This window comes from Ipomoea nil, unplaced genomic scaffold, assembly GCF_001879475.1.
Source record: "Ipomoea nil cultivar Tokyo-kokei standard unplaced genomic scaffold, Asagao_1.1 scaffold2516, whole genome shotgun sequence".
NCBI lineage: Eukaryota > Viridiplantae > Streptophyta > Magnoliopsida > Solanales > Convolvulaceae > Ipomoea > Ipomoea nil.
The window spans coordinates 483,626-497,942 of NW_017618944.1; the positions used below are offsets into that span (position 1 = coordinate 483,626).

Genomic DNA, 14,317 nt, shown 5'->3' on the forward strand with positions numbered 1-14,317 from the left:
CAGTGTGATGCAGTTGATAGGAATTAGTTGCTACTACCTCACCACTTTAATGTTTGTTTGTTTGTTTGTTTTTTGGTCATTTTTTCCTATGTTTTTGAAAAAGTAGTGATGTGTGTGAATTTTTACAGGCTTAACTGCCTCGGTCTTCTAAGTGTATATATCTGAATTCATACTTTTTGTCATTGGAACTACTGTGACAGCCCATTATATAATGTATATCATGTAAGTTTTTGAATGAATAAATATTTAAATTTTATCTAACAATAACATAGTTTAAAAAATAAATTATACCCTTATTTTTCAGACAAAGCAAGGGATACAGAAACTATACATTTTTTAAGCCCCCATAATCTTTTTTTTTGATACATTTAGTTTTTCTAGCTTAAGATCAATTAGTCTCTGTCTGTACACTTCACTCAGTCTTCATCACGTCTGATCAATTTGAACCTCCACCCTGTCGTTGCAGCAAGACTTACAGGATGAACGCAGTGTTGAAGCAAAAGAATGGATTGGCTCCTGGGATTTTCTCGAAGGCTGGCCTGGATAATACCCGCCTGCTTCAAGCCACTAATGGCTTCCTTTAGCGCCAACCAATGATTAGATAATAAATTGATGAGTATCAAGTTATTCCAACTGTGCAAAAACAATAAAATTTCTCTGTTAATATATGGTTACAGAACCCACCACACTGCTCTATTGCAGCGATTAAGATTAGAATCTAACAACAGGATAAAACCACACAAGAATTTTGAGCAGCTTTAAATCGTTTCTACTTCTCAAAATCATTCCAAGAGGTATTATTTTCTTAAGGGTCGTAAGCTCAATACCCAAAAACTTAGGTGATAATGACTCCTGCTCTCCTCCAAAAACCGGTTGCCCATCAGCCGCTGCAGCAGCCTCAGCTCTGCAGATAGGGAAAGTTGGGTTCTTTTGGGCAACCAATGAAGAAGGCTTGGTAACAAAGACGTGAAATTTCTGAAAACCATTGACAGATAGAGAAAAGGCATCAAGGGGTTTGGGTTTCAAAGCATTTAAACCATTGAGCCTATGCCTTAAGCCTCCATGGGGTTGTGGGTAAAAAGCTTTAAACAGTCAAATACATTAAATGAACTTGAAACTTTAAACTTATGCAATATTAGAGAAAAGAAAAAAAAAAAATCACTAAAAAACTTATTCCAGGTGCTGCACCACTTTGTTTTACATACATGTTACAAACAACTAACTTAACTCCACAATATTAATTTCATATATATATATATATATATATATATATATATAGAGAGAGAGAGAGAGAGAGAGAGAGAGAGAGTTACCTGGTTCGCTGAGGAGGCGCTGTGTATCCTGAAAGATGAAAAGGAAAAGTGATGAAATTGAGATTAAAACGAAAGAGAGAACAGAATAACAAAACCCTAACTAAAACGAAGATGCAATATACGGAGCAAATGAATTTAGAATCCAAGTTTGCCACTGCATTTTTGGCCTGGCCTTACTTAGTGCCAACCATTGATCATCCTTTCAGTTATAGAAATGAGAGGAACAGGATCATAGGGAACTGATTTCCCATGGTCAATCAGGTAACTGTCATCTCCTGAGATCTTTCGGTAAGTTTTGCAGCATCAGAGCCCTTGTTTTCCCATCAGCTTTGAGACCACTCTGATGCATTTTTATGTACACCTTCCTAGCAAGATCAATCCTGCCTGTCAGACACATTCCCTGAATTGCAGCATTGTACAAGGACCCATTCGGTGCAGAATGCTATATGACAAATCGAAAAGTTTAGTGCAACTAAAATCTTTAGTATATTCAACCAAAATAACATTGAACAGCTGCTACATTTATTAAAGTTCCTGAATTCTCAATGTTTAGAACTGTGACTTATTTACTGTATGTTTACTCAAGGCCATTGATTATAGTTTGTCAGAAAAGGGAACTTTAACATCAATGATAGGGGGAAATAGTAACAAAACATTTTGGTAGCATGCCAAGGCTTACATTTAGAATCTCCGCAACTTCATCCCAAAGTGACCCCCAGATGCAACTTCTTATCAGAGACAGCAGAGTGAAAAGATCGGGAGAACATTTTTGGTGAATCATGTGGTTATAAACTTGCAATGCAACCTTCGGCTTTCTTGCAACCTCACAAGCACCAATTACAAGATTATATGAGGACGTTGAAACAGAACATCCAGAAGCCTCCATTTCCCATAGCATTTCCACTGCTTTTTCCCAACGCCCAAGTCTCTGGCAAGATATTAAAATCGTATTGTATATATGCAAGTTTAGGATGTCGTTTTGCTGTTTCCTGATCCTCTGAAACAATCGAATTGCATCAGCATGTTGATTCACCCGGTTCAGGGAACCAAGAAGTGCATTCCATGTGTATGCATCAGGCACATGACCGAGTGACTTCATGAGATCATAAACCTTGAATGCAAGCTTGGGTTTACCGGCTTTCCCAAGTGAGTTGATCACTACATTGCAGGATATCGCATTTGGCTTCAACCCTCTATTTAACATACCTTGCAACATAGAAAACGCCATATCATGGTTCCCCTCCTTCACACACGCTCCAATAATTGCCTGCATTACATCATCATCAGGTGTCAATCCATTTCGAACCATCTCACTATATGCGTCGAGTGCTAGTTCATTCTGCCCACAACGAACAAATAGGCAGATTAATATGCTATAAGTGACCGATGTTCCTACAAGGCTTCTGTTTTGTAAAATCCTCCAAATTTTCTCAGCCTGAACCCAGTTGTTTAGTTTTCCAAAAACCGATATCATTGTGTTATAGACAACAATATCAAATCCTTTGCTAGTGTCACTATTTTTACACATCTCCTCGAACATTTTTAACGCAGCATCATCCCCCCAATCTTTAGCAACTGCCTTTAAAATTAAACTATAAGTGTGAGCAGTGGTCATGTTACCTTCCTTCAAGAACTCAAAGATCTCCAAGGCATCGTCAAGCATTCCATTCCTCAAGATACAGGAAAGAAGGGAATTGCAGGCATGTAAATTAGGTCGAAGACCTGTAAATATCATTGACTTATAAAGTCCTAGTGCACTCCTAACCTTGTTCGATCTGCTAAGTTTCAAGATCCTCTTTGATAATATGTTTTCATTTCTTTCTTCCAAGTAATATACCCTACTTCCACTTAGATTAGCAGCCCCTGCACTACTATTTATATCCTTTTTATGTACCAAATTCTTCAAAAGAGGCAACTTTTCATGCAATCCTTCTTTTTCATCATTAGCAGGAGCATTCTCCTCTTCACAGGATGACTCAAATTCAATGTTAACAGCATTAGATCGTATACTAGATTCTTTGAAACTAATTACACATTTTACTCTTGGAATTGCCAACCACCCATCAGAAATACACATTTCAAGACCACTGTTTCTGAATAAAAACATCTTTCGGGGTCTAGAAGCAACAAGAGAATGTGCATCACTGACAAAACCTTTACTTGGAAGGCTTAAGTGGTGGTCTTTTGAACACAACAATGGGGCACACTTGCCATACCCATGTAATGCAAGCTGACATCTTAGCACTTCTACCATACTCATTCCAACACACAAAAAACCGTACAATTGAAACTGCAATTAAACCAAAAGTTCATCAGACACTTGTGGAACTAAGAAAATATGCATCAGCCATCAGCAATATTTCTTCTTACCAAAAGCTAATTTTCAATCTTAATACCATGTTTTCATCTTTTCATAATATCAGATATAACAATACAGCTCAAAAAGAGATTAAAGTTACAAAACAAGTAGAAATGTAACAAGCTCAGGCATTGAATTTCTCAATTTTCTGGCATTGAATTTCTCAATTTTCTATTATGAAAAGCTCAAATCATCTGATAAAGCATATAGCACAATCTCGTAAATACTAAACCTATTTAGATTATGTATATACAAGAGGGCTTAGGAGAATATGAGCTTACTGCAATACTGTCAGACTCTGGCGGCCGGCCACCGGCTGGAAGAGTGGTTTTGTGAAGCTGTCGCTTGAGATTGAGGCGGCGTTTAAGTTAGACCTCAGATTTTAGGAAAACAGGAATTAGAATTTTATTTTCCTTGGGTTCCAGTAATGGAAGAAGAATACCCGATAAGTGTTGAAAATATCTTTACTAACGACGTCGTTTGAGGGGAAACCATTTCCCGCTAAAACCCTTGCGCTCCAAACCCTGCTCTCTACGAGATTCAAGACAAAGTTCAACGATTTCGGATCGAAGAGGATTTGAAGAAAAAATGGGTAAATATTCTGCACGGATAATGTATTTTATGTAAACATAAAAGTCTTATTTGAAAGAGAAATACCGATTTTGAAACATTGATTGTGCAGAAGAAAAGGAAAATGGTTTGGCGAGGGGGAAGCTGATGGAAGGGATGGCATCCATAGCACTATTACCGAGTGGATCTATATCTGGACACTTCATTCATCTTCCACACTCTATCTGCTATGGCCTTCACGGCACTGGTAAAATTACTCTTCAATATACGTGCTTTCTTGTGTTCACATATTGAGCTCTTACAAATTCCGAGTCAAGCTATCCATTCATACAGCTTTTCTTAAATGAAATGGGTAGTTCAACTGGTCACAGAGCTGAAATTTGTCTTAAGAAACTAATGATCGAGTTTCACCAATGCCAGTGTGAAAGTAACCTCCCAAAATGAGGGGTTCTTTTGCGTAGTGAACAAAAATTTAGCCTCTGTTGATCAGTTGAGTCACCATAGTTTACCCTTCCACAAACTGGCAGCCCAAGGTGTTCGGGCGCATGGGGTAGGCTATTCCACCTTGTGTCACAAGCTTTTCTTAAATGAAATGGGTAGTTCAACTGGTCACAGAGCTGAGATTTGTCTCAAGAAACTAATGATCGAGTTTCATCAATGCCAGTGTGAAAGTAAAACCTCCCAAAATGAGGGGTTCTTTATGCGCAGTGAACAAAAATTTAGCCTCTATTGATCAGTTGAGTCACCATAGTTTACCCTTCCACAAACTGGCAGCCCAAGGTGTTCGGGCGCATGGGGTAGGCTATTCCACCTTTTGTCACAAGCTTTTCTTAAATGAAACCTTTCTTCTTCCACTTAGAATCATAGGATATTGGTGTGCTAGTATATGTTGTGCTCAGATACATTCTTTTGCATACTGTAAATGAATTATATTTCCAAGATTGATCTTTTGGTGCTATTGTCTCCGGTATTGTAGATGTTTAAGTGTATAACTTGCCTAGGTGATTTTGATTGTTTTCTTCTTGTGATATAGTCTAAGTGTGTTCTCTGGTTAATCATGTATGGGATGGTTGGAGCATACAGTTTTGATGAACATGTAGAAGTGTTTTCTATTCTCTGCTGCATTTAGCTATGGGTGGAACTGGAAAGTGAATTTCTGCAAATGAGTTTTGGCATTCTTTAATTTGAATACATTTTGTTAGAGGCTTAGAGCCAATGAGTTGGGGCATTGGATAAAATGTCTCTTTTGCTATGTATAAAGAGTTGGCATGTGAAAGGGAGTGCAGCAGGGGGGAGGATTACCGCTTAATCAAACTTACAATTACAGACTTTAATGTAAGTGATACGAGCTGCAACTTCTATTGATCTCTCTCTCTCTCATTATCTGTCTCTCTTTTTGAACTCTAACCACTGTAAAGGTTAGGAGAGATTCACATTCACCTGTCTATGATAAATAATATCTCATTATATCCTTTTTATTTGCTTTATATGTTTGATGAATTTGGACTGCCATAGACTAGGAGAGAAAGGGATGTCATAGTGGAATGCAAAGGTCATGATGCTGCTAGGCTAAATAACGTTGACCATGCTCATGGGTGAGTCATTCTGGACTTGAAAGCTGCTACCCTTCCCATCTTTCCTCATGGTTTTAATCCTTTTTGCTGGCAGGTGGGACAATGATGTTATGACTTTGCTTGAAGAGAAGCACCAAAAACAAAATATTTTGGTTTCTTTCGAGTGCGAAACACTAAAAGCTGAAAAAGAAGCGGAGGAGCATATCAACAAGTTCATGCCCAAGTTAGCAGGGATGGATGCTGTTGGTGAGTTGTCTATATTCTTTTGCAGAGTGGTTACTGTTGCCAAACACCTCTTATAACCATTTCAGTCTAAAATGAAATTTTGGAACCTGTATTTTAAGGCTCAATGTAATTGGATATGTTTATAAGCTATTTATCTAAACTCAATGTTGTAGAAAGCGCTAGACACTAGTCGGGCAAATAATACTAATAAGAAAAAACACTCGGCCGAGTTCGCCGACTCTGGCGGCTAGACTGCCTAGTCGGCCGACTTATGTCTACCTAAGGGTAAAAATGTAAAATTCTCTCGGCCTAGGGGCGCCTAGAACCATATAGCTTTTACATATTATCATTAATTTAGGTGTTTGTATTCTACTCTATGGAATTAGTTTTGCCAAGTTGCTTATCAAGTAAAGTTCCATGTGCAGTTAACATAGGCAAGATGAGCATCTCTGGGTTAAACTTTGAAGAGGAAACTGAATAAAAGCAACAGAAAAATGCTGGATTTCGTGGATATCGTTCTTCCTCATGGTGGAACCTCAGAAACTTACTATTGTTCAGTTGCACTGCCTTGACTAGCTTATAAAAAGTGTTTTGTTTGATGGCATCTTATCCTCATGTCTATAACCTGAAACAGAAACTTCATTACAATCCAAGTTTTTTTTTGTTTTCCCCTTCAGTTTGGGAGTTGCAGTATGAATTTCATGTGTGTTCAAATTGCAGTATAATCTGCTATGCTCTTGTATGAAAATACCCCCAACAAAATTAAGAGATAATAAGGAACTTAAATGTGTCCAAGATTACTGCACTCTCAAGTGTCACAATCCGATTCGGGTGCTTCCTCTGTATCAGACAAAGGTAAGAGGGTGCAAATCCCGAGCACATGCCCGTTAAGGCACACATAATACTCAACTGCATCTTCATAAGCGACCAACCTGCAGCTGGCACTTGACGGTATCATCTTAGCCTGCAACATGCTCCACAACTTAGCCTTACAGTAAGGACATACCTCCTTTGGGTGTAGCTGTGCCTTTCTCTTAATCAGCATTTTCCGAACTTTTGATGTTGCAAACGATTTAAACAGTCCACGGAAAAAACCAACATCCCCCTCTTCTCCTTGGTCAAGATGCTCGCAAGGGTCAGATACATACAAAACATCCGTCCTGCATTGCGGTAAAAGAAAGCTCTTCCCAGATGTCCTCGAGAAACGGGTTCTGTAAACAAAATGTCCAGGAATATGAATGCTATTGAACAAGCCGCCCTTGGTACAGCCGGAGCAGTAACTCAGAAGCTTCCCGAGGGCTCTCCAGTTCCCATCGACACTGTGACTCCTACTAGACTGCAGATCAAGCATCATCTTCGGTGCTCTTGTCTTACAGAACTCCTTCCAAAGCACCCTCTTGGCTAGATCATCAAACCATTTGCATACACACGACAGAGCGGCAATCATCTTAGGGTTCCAGTTCAAATGCTGGAAAAGTAAGAATATCACTTCTTCACTCAGATGCCCTTTTATGCAAACACAATTTGTCGAGTGCATACATCGGAAGTGCTTGGCCATTGGCATTGTTCTCACCTGTCAATCATTGCAGAAACAAAGAGTAGGTACTCTTAAACATAAGGAACTTTTTTTCTTTAATGAACTGCTAAAATTAATGTAGCTAACATCTTCAGAAGTTCAAGGATAGTTGCATTCTCAGTTAATACAATTCAGGGAGAAGTTAAAATGATAATTGAAACATGTGCTCCATCTCAACTAAAAGCCTAAGCTGATTCAAACCAAGACCTTTAGCATGCGGTGGGCTCTTATACTCAATTGAAGCATGCACTCTATCTCAACTAAAAGCTCCTCAACTAAAAGGCTAAGCTGATAGTTAGACTTCACATTTATATTTATATATTATACATATATATGTTCAACAATGATCACAGCTAGGACAATACCATAGCACTCCAAGAGGGACTTTAACCCTAGAAAACAAATCCATAGATGAACTAACTGAGACACTACTATACTGGAAATAAAAGTGCAGCAATCTTGACCTCAATTTACTGAGTAGCCTTTGTCAAACTCAATTGGAGCTGAAAATGTAAGTCCACATATCTGATAAAAATCTCAAAAAAAATTTCCTTCGCGTGATTTGAGAGACAATTAAACAATCACAGAAAACCGAGAAGCACCTCACAAAGCCCTAATGCACAGCATATTTGGGTAGAAAAAAAAAATTGGGAAGAAAATCAACTTGGATAAAGTACAGCTGATCATACAGATACTTACAGCTTCCTAGCAAAAAAACACGAGAATCAGAGGGTTAGATCGTAACAAGGTAGAAATCGGAGGGAGTCCCAGAATTTTGACCCCAGCTCGCGTGGCCTTAAACATTAGCATACAGAACTCCCTCCAGAAGCTTCACTACGCGAGCAAGAAACAAGAAAGAAGAATTCAAAGTCCAGAAATTTAAGCATAAGATGCTGAGAAAAAATACATAAAATAATCGAAAGCAGTACCTAAACGGTGGAGCGAGCGAGGTAGGAACTAGGAAGGGAAATTACTGAATTCTTGAGGGGTTTTATCGTCCGCTAAAATGCTAATGAAGTATGGCCTCGCACAGTGGAAGGGTGTAGGCAGCAGAACGGCGAGTAAAGACAGACACAGACTGCCTCTGCCATTCCATATCTTAGAAAAGAAAAATGAAAGTCGGTCTTAGCTACCTGGTTTAATATTCTTCCAAAATGTTGAACCTCAACGGGACGTTATGCTATGGAATTGTGTTCACCATTCATGGTGAACACGGTTCCAACGGTGTTAGTACACCGTTATCTTTTTTTTTTTTTTTTTTCTTAATTAATTGCGTGACTTTTCTTTTTTATTTTCACATTTTGCGGTTTCACTTTAATTTGAGGTGAACAAAGATTTCGGACATTCATAAATTATGAATTCATGCCTGCACATTCACTTTGGAACCATGCCTACACATTCCTGTCCGAAATCACGGACATTCATAAATTATGAATCCATGCTTGCACATTCACTTTGGAACCACGCCTACACATTCATTTTGGAACCATGAGATTATGAATTTTCTGTTATAAGATTATGAATTTTCAGTTATGAGATTATGAATTTTCTGTTATGCGATTATGAATTTTCATTACATTCATAATTTCGGACATTCATAAATTATGAATTCATGCCTGCACATTCACTTTGGAACCATGCCTACATATTCCCGTCCGAAATCACGGACATTCATAAATTATGAATCCATGTCTGCACATTCACTTTGGAACCATGCCTACACATTCACTTTGGAACCATGAGATTATGAATTTTCTGTTATAAGATTATGAATTTTCTGTTATGAGATTATGAATTTTCAGTTGTGAGATTATGAATTTTCTGTTATGCGATTATGAATTTTCTGTTATGAGATTATGAATTTTCATAAAATTCATAATCTCATAACAGAAAATTCATAATTTGATCAAACGCGCGCCGTTAACTGCACATTCGCGAATTTTTTTTTTTTTTTGCCTAAAAACGACGTCGTTTTGCCTTGTGTTCACCATTCTCGGTGAACACGATTCCATGGCGTAATTTGCGGAACCTCAACCCTATGGGCCTAACTGGTTTAATATGTAATATTTTAAAAAAGAGACTAAAGTTTAAAATTTAATAGAATTACGGTTAAAGTGAGCAGAATTCTTATATGCACGAACATTTAATGTCTATTGAAATTAAGAAATTAACTTTTTGTGGGAGAGAAGAAAATGCTTACATTTATGAACAAGGGATAACTTCACGGGGGCGTTCACTCACAGCCAAAGGTAAGTGGTCATTCATTGATAGCTGAGTGTTTTGTCGGGCCAGCTTTCGGAATCCTATTGCCCATTGCCTATTCACCACTTGAAAGCAACGTCTCCTCAACGTTCAGACTGAGAAATAAGCAAGTATCAACTTGGTACCAAATCTTGAGCATACGGCTTGGAAAATATTATATTTACTCTTATTCTTTACTTTTAATTTTTAATTTCACACTTAAAATTTTGATATAAACACATTTACAAGATTCACATGAAAAAATAATCTATTAATGTTTGCTATGTAGAGAATAAATTTGAGAGAGTAAAATTTGAGTATATAAGTAATAGAACTCTTTTAATAAACGTGCTCTAGCCAGGAAACAAACGGAGCCACTTCGTCTTCGCCAGAGATGAAGGTAGGGGTGGAGGTTTTTTTTTTTTTTTTTTTAAATTTTAAATAATGGCCTATTTGACCATAATAATAATAATAATAATAATAATAATAATAATAATAATAATAATAATAATAATAATAATAATGATGATGGTGGTAAATTTGTTTTTTTTTTCTTTTTTGCTTTTTCTTCTAGGTGCTATGAATTCCAATTTATGAATTAAGAGAATTGCAATTTCCTCAAAACTAGACAATGTAAATTTCATGGATGCTGATTTTTGTACTCTATTACAATGTAGTATTATTCATAATTATTTTCTCAACCTACTGAAGCACAAAGAGCCAATAGTTCCCCTCAACTGAAACTCGAACCCACAACATTCCACATAGGGGAACAACTTGGTACCAATAGATGCTGAATTTCATTGCCAAAGAATTAAAATCCATGCCAACCAAACACCCCATAAGAGTTCCACAATACAAAGATTAATTAATTTAGCATCTTAGGTAACTATTTTATTAAAAACAAAATCTTTTAAATATAAAATTTATTTATTAACATAAATAAAAATAAAAATAAAATATATATAGCAGGTGATATCAACCTCCCCGTAAGATTATGTAGCTGATTATTAAAGAAAAAAAAAAAAAAAAAGTGGAAGCAAATTCTTATGAATTTTATTAGCATATCTTCTACAGAGGCGTTTCTAGTTCACAGCAAAAGGCTACCGACTAGGTAGGTCTTGACTACAGAACAAGATTAGGAATCTAAAGAACGACAGAACACATGCTTCTTTGATGTGTACAATTGTATTGGAATTAAAAAAAATAACTTCCCACAGAGCACCATGAAAATAAGATTTAGAAGTACATGTAGCAGAATTCAAAATTGAAGAATGCAAAGTCCTCGTACTATTCACGCATAGATACATGTGCATTTGTATATTTACATTTGCATGTTCATAAGCATCAAATGAATTGAATTAATGACTGTTTTGGACCATCGACTATGTTGTAGATTATCAATTTTGACCAATTAAATCCTCAAGTATTGATTTCGTAACCGATTTGATCCTCCGTAATTACCTAATTGGTCCTCGATCAGTTTGACAGATGATCAAATCAATAACGAAATCAATAGTTGAGGATTTAATTGGTCAAAATTGATAGTCGATCACCAAGTTGGTAATTACAGCATAGTTGAATGATCAAAACGGTCATGAACTCAAATGAATTTACATAATAGTATTTATCAACAGGAATATAAAAAGAACTAAGCTAGTACAATAAGTCAATATGCTTCACTAGCCTGCACAAAATTGATTGTATAAACAAAGAACTAGTAGCTTCTTGCTTCCACAATCATCACAAATCTAAGCATATAAATCTAAGCAAAAAAAAAGTCATTCATGTGATATAGCTTTCTCATTCTATGCAAAGTTTTGAGGGAATCAATAGCAGCAGATCACCACAAGATTAAACAGAAGCGGGGCGAACTAGAAGGCTTTGACAATCAAGACAGCAAGAATGAATGAAATCTCAGGTGATTATTTCTCTGACTAGCCAATCCAAACTTGGATATGCAAAGTACAGAATGAGAAAAGATGGTAAGGCAAACACAATAGTGATAACCATGTACAGGGCCAAGATAGCTGCACTGGCCGGTATGGCGGACAAGATGATAAGTAGGAACAAGACCACCAAGGGGAACTTGGCTGTCAGATGAAAGAAGAAAATAAGTAACTTCCTAAGAGAGGAATGCAGCCACTCAATAGCAAGAAACCCCTCCTCCTCTGTGCGACTTCGATCGTGGTGTGGTTCTGATGATTCTGATTGTCGAGTGGATGATCTCCTTCGGAGACTAATCCCACTACCAGAATTCCCCACTAAAGCTGTACCTGAACCCGACAACCAGGATGGCTGATGATTGCCACAAAAGGCAGAACGTAACCTCGTTCTATCGCCATTCATGCTCTCAAGCATCCACAGAAGGAAGAAGTTCTTACGAGGAAACTTTAGGTTTCCCCTATACACGAGACGCAGGGACAATAAGTTGCACCACGGGCAAGCTATAAAGTGTGGAAGCTGGAGTGGTAAGGTAGGAAACTTCACAACTGCCCATTGGAGTCCAAGAATGCAATTTTTACAGAGCGTATGGCCACACCATAAAACATAGGGTACATTTTCAACAATGTTGAAGGACTCCCAGCATATAGGACACTCTAGTCCCTCTTCTCTACTTGTGGTGGAAGAAACTTCATCATCTGAGCAATCTGCATCCTCAGCTCCCTTCAAAGTATCCGTTTTTGGCCCGACTTTCCCAGCTATACAATTGGATGCAAAGCTCCACATCCTTGCTCCAATAAGAAGAGGAACATTTCAATTATAACATCTACAACAACATCCCAAGAGATAAAACCAGAAAATAATCCAGCAATTGGGGAAGTGGAAAGTGGATTACAACATCACAGTAATTCATTATACAATTACACAGGATAGCATCCATTGCTTCAGTATTGCTTTTTCAAATATAAATGGCCATTCATTAAAGCATATCTCGCAATATGTTGGGATTTATACCTATTATGAAAAACAAAAGCTATTTTAATCAAAACTTAAGGGCTTTGAAGGCTAGCATCTAATTAACTAGATGAATAGTGGGTAGAAAGAACAAAAATACGGAGCTACAAAACCGGCTTAAACAAAGCATCAGTTTAAACCCTAGAATTTGAAGATCGAGCGTATCAGTTTAAATTCATAAAATTGTAATTCAGGATCGATCCAAGCAATCGGGATAAAAAGATAGCATCCAAGCCAGAAAACAAAATCAGAATTCGAATTGAAACAGAAGATGGAGAAAATGATGCTGCCAACTCTTACCGGTATGTCTCTTCTCTCTAATAACTGGTATTACTCCGCTTGGGCCAATCCCCAAGTTCTAAAGACAAACCCAAATCAAACCGTACGTTTTTCTTTAAAAATATGTTTTAATGGCGTCAGATCAAACATCATGGATGCTTGGTAATAATATGGAGGGCAATTGACATAAATGTGTATATTTTAAAAATTTCTAACACATGTACTTTTAAATCTTACTCTCTCAATTTTACTTTTTTTTTTTTTATGTGGCAGACACCGATAGGCTAGTTTCTTCAAATAGTTATGCTGTGTAACCGTGTTTACTATGCGCATGGTGAACACGTGATAGATCTATATTTCTAAGCTGTAGATTCATAATTTCTATACTGTAGATTCATAACATCTATAGTGTAGATTTATAATTTCTAGATTCATAATTTCTATACTATAGATTCATAATTTCTGTACTGTGAAGACGAAATAATGCGATTGCGAAAAGAGAAATTTCGTTAACAACAAATGAAAAACAAAATTATGAATCTACAGCATATAAATGATGGATCTACCCCTGTGTTCACCATGCGCATGGTGAACACGTTTCCACAACATAATTTGCGTAGTTTCTTCATGTGGACCCTTGTAAATGTATCTGCACCAAAAATTTAAGTGTAGGAGTAAAAGTTAGGAGTAGAGAATGAGAGTACATATAATATTTTCCATTTTAGAATGAAGCTAATACCATATATATAGGGTCCTCCGAGCAGGGCCGGATTTTAGGCTGTGCAAGCTGGGCTACCGCACAGGGCCCCCAATTTTAGAGGGGCCCCAAATTTTAGAGGTTCAATATTTAATTTTTACACAGTTAGTTTCGAAATAAAAATTAAAAGTTTTCAATTGAATATAAAAGGTTTTATGAAGAGGTGGTGAGAATATGTATTTATTGTATTTTAACTTGTAGGTCAAAGGTTCGAAACTTACATGTATTGGTTTTCAAAATTGTAATTTTGTAGGGCCACATTTATTTACTAGAACAGGGCCACAAAAACTTAAAATACGGCCCTGCCTCCGAGTATAGTTGTTTTTCCACGTTTAGTCCTAAACTTTTTAATTGATCACCGGTGGTCCTTCAACTTTCAAATTGTTACAATACGTAGTCTATGTTAACTATCTATGGTTCTTCAACTGACAAATTTTAACCAGTCATGATCCTTCCAGGAGGACA

At 37.0% G+C, this 14,317-nt stretch overlaps 4 protein-coding genes across 12 annotated transcripts; 1 reads left to right on the forward strand and 3 right to left on the reverse strand.

Moving 5' to 3' along the window:
• Window positions 1-352: 352 nt before the first annotated feature.
• On the reverse strand, window positions 353-4,066 carry LOC109153668 (pentatricopeptide repeat-containing protein At3g29290). Of its 2 annotated transcripts, XM_019301538.1 has the most exons (6): window positions 3,954-4,047; window positions 3,496-3,603; window positions 1,993-3,456; window positions 1,491-1,755; window positions 1,314-1,341; window positions 353-633 (listed from the first exon to the last, which is right to left on the reverse strand). In XM_019301538.1, the coding sequence occupies exons 2-4, from the start codon at window positions 3,571-3,573 to the stop codon at window positions 1,582-1,584; spliced, it is 1,716 nt and encodes a 571-aa protein (XP_019157083.1). In that variant the 5' UTR covers window positions 3,574-3,603; window positions 3,954-4,047; the 3' UTR covers window positions 353-633; window positions 1,314-1,341; window positions 1,491-1,581. The 2 variants fall into 2 exon arrangements, with proteins under 2 accessions (XP_019157083.1, XP_019157082.1); XM_019301537.1 differs by having other exon boundaries at window positions 1,993-3,603; window positions 3,954-4,066.
• On the reverse strand, window positions 3,072-8,711 carry LOC109153670 (EID1-like F-box protein 2). 5 transcript variants are annotated; one of them, XM_019301543.1, is made up of 4 exons: window positions 8,547-8,711; window positions 8,317-8,446; window positions 6,843-7,614; window positions 3,072-3,106 (listed from the first exon to the last, which is right to left on the reverse strand). In XM_019301543.1, the coding sequence occupies exon 3, from the start codon at window positions 7,603-7,605 to the stop codon at window positions 6,850-6,852; it is 756 nt and encodes a 251-aa protein (XP_019157088.1). In that variant the 5' UTR covers window positions 7,606-7,614; window positions 8,317-8,446; window positions 8,547-8,711; the 3' UTR covers window positions 3,072-3,106; window positions 6,843-6,849. The 5 variants fall into 5 exon arrangements, 4 of the variants coding, with proteins under 4 accessions (XP_019157088.1, XP_019157085.1, XP_019157087.1 ...); XM_019301540.1 differs by lacking the exon at window positions 3,072-3,106 and having other exon boundaries at window positions 6,663-7,614; XM_019301542.1 differs by lacking the exon at window positions 3,072-3,106 and having other exon boundaries at window positions 6,663-7,614; window positions 8,317-8,451.
• Window positions 4,172-6,717, forward strand: LOC109153671. Of its 2 annotated transcripts, XR_002049558.1 has the most exons (7): window positions 4,172-4,264; window positions 4,355-4,489; window positions 5,504-5,577; window positions 5,758-5,837; window positions 5,911-6,062; window positions 6,467-6,598; window positions 6,630-6,717. XR_002049558.1 is itself a non-coding variant. In XM_019301545.1 (6 exons), exons 1-6 carry the CDS (start codon window positions 4,261-4,263, stop codon window positions 6,520-6,522), a joined length of 501 nt encoding a protein of 166 aa, XP_019157090.1. In that variant the 5' UTR covers window positions 4,172-4,260; the 3' UTR covers window positions 6,523-6,717. The 2 variants fall into 2 exon arrangements, 1 of the variants encoding a protein (XP_019157090.1); XM_019301545.1 differs by having other exon boundaries at window positions 6,467-6,717.
• A 2,914-nt stretch (window positions 8,712-11,625) lies between the features above and the next one.
• Window positions 11,626-13,248, reverse strand: LOC109153607. Of its 3 annotated transcripts, none has more exons than XM_019301457.1 (2): window positions 13,117-13,248; window positions 11,626-12,628 (listed from the first exon to the last, which is right to left on the reverse strand). In XM_019301457.1, exon 2 carries the CDS (start codon window positions 12,586-12,588, stop codon window positions 11,776-11,778), a length of 813 nt encoding a protein of 270 aa, XP_019157002.1. In that variant the 5' UTR covers window positions 12,589-12,628; window positions 13,117-13,248; the 3' UTR covers window positions 11,626-11,775. The 3 variants fall into 3 exon arrangements, with proteins under 3 accessions (XP_019157002.1, XP_019157003.1, XP_019157000.1); XM_019301458.1 differs by having other exon boundaries at window positions 11,626-12,589; window positions 13,117-13,247; XM_019301455.1 differs by having other exon boundaries at window positions 11,626-12,816; window positions 13,117-13,247.
• Window positions 13,249-14,317: the final 1,069 nt, after the last annotated feature.

Bases quoted from the DNA above. Each gene is read 5' to 3' on its own strand.
- LOC109153668 (XM_019301537.1), bottom strand. From the start codon at position 3,573: ATGAGTATGGTAGAAGTGCTAAGATGTCAGCTTGCATTACATGGGTAT. The intron at 1,756-1,992 runs GTAAGCCTTGGC...TTTGTCATATAG, and splicing joins AAGTTGCGGAGATTCTAAAT to CATTCTGCACCGAATGGGTC.
- LOC109153671 (XM_019301545.1), top strand. The intron at 4,490-5,503 runs GTAAAATTACTC...CTATGTATAAAG, and splicing joins CTATGGCCTTCACGGCACTG to AGTTGGCATGTGAAAGGGAG. The intron at 5,838-5,910 runs GTGAGTCATTCT...TTTTGCTGGCAG, and splicing joins AACGTTGACCATGCTCATGG to GTGGGACAATGATGTTATGA.
- LOC109153670 (XM_019301543.1), bottom strand. From the start codon at position 7,605: ATGCCAATGGCCAAGCACTTCCGATGTATGCACTCGACAAATTGTGTT.
- LOC109153607 (XM_019301457.1), bottom strand. From the start codon at position 12,588: ATGTGGAGCTTTGCATCCAATTGTATAGCTGGGAAAGTCGGGCCAAAA.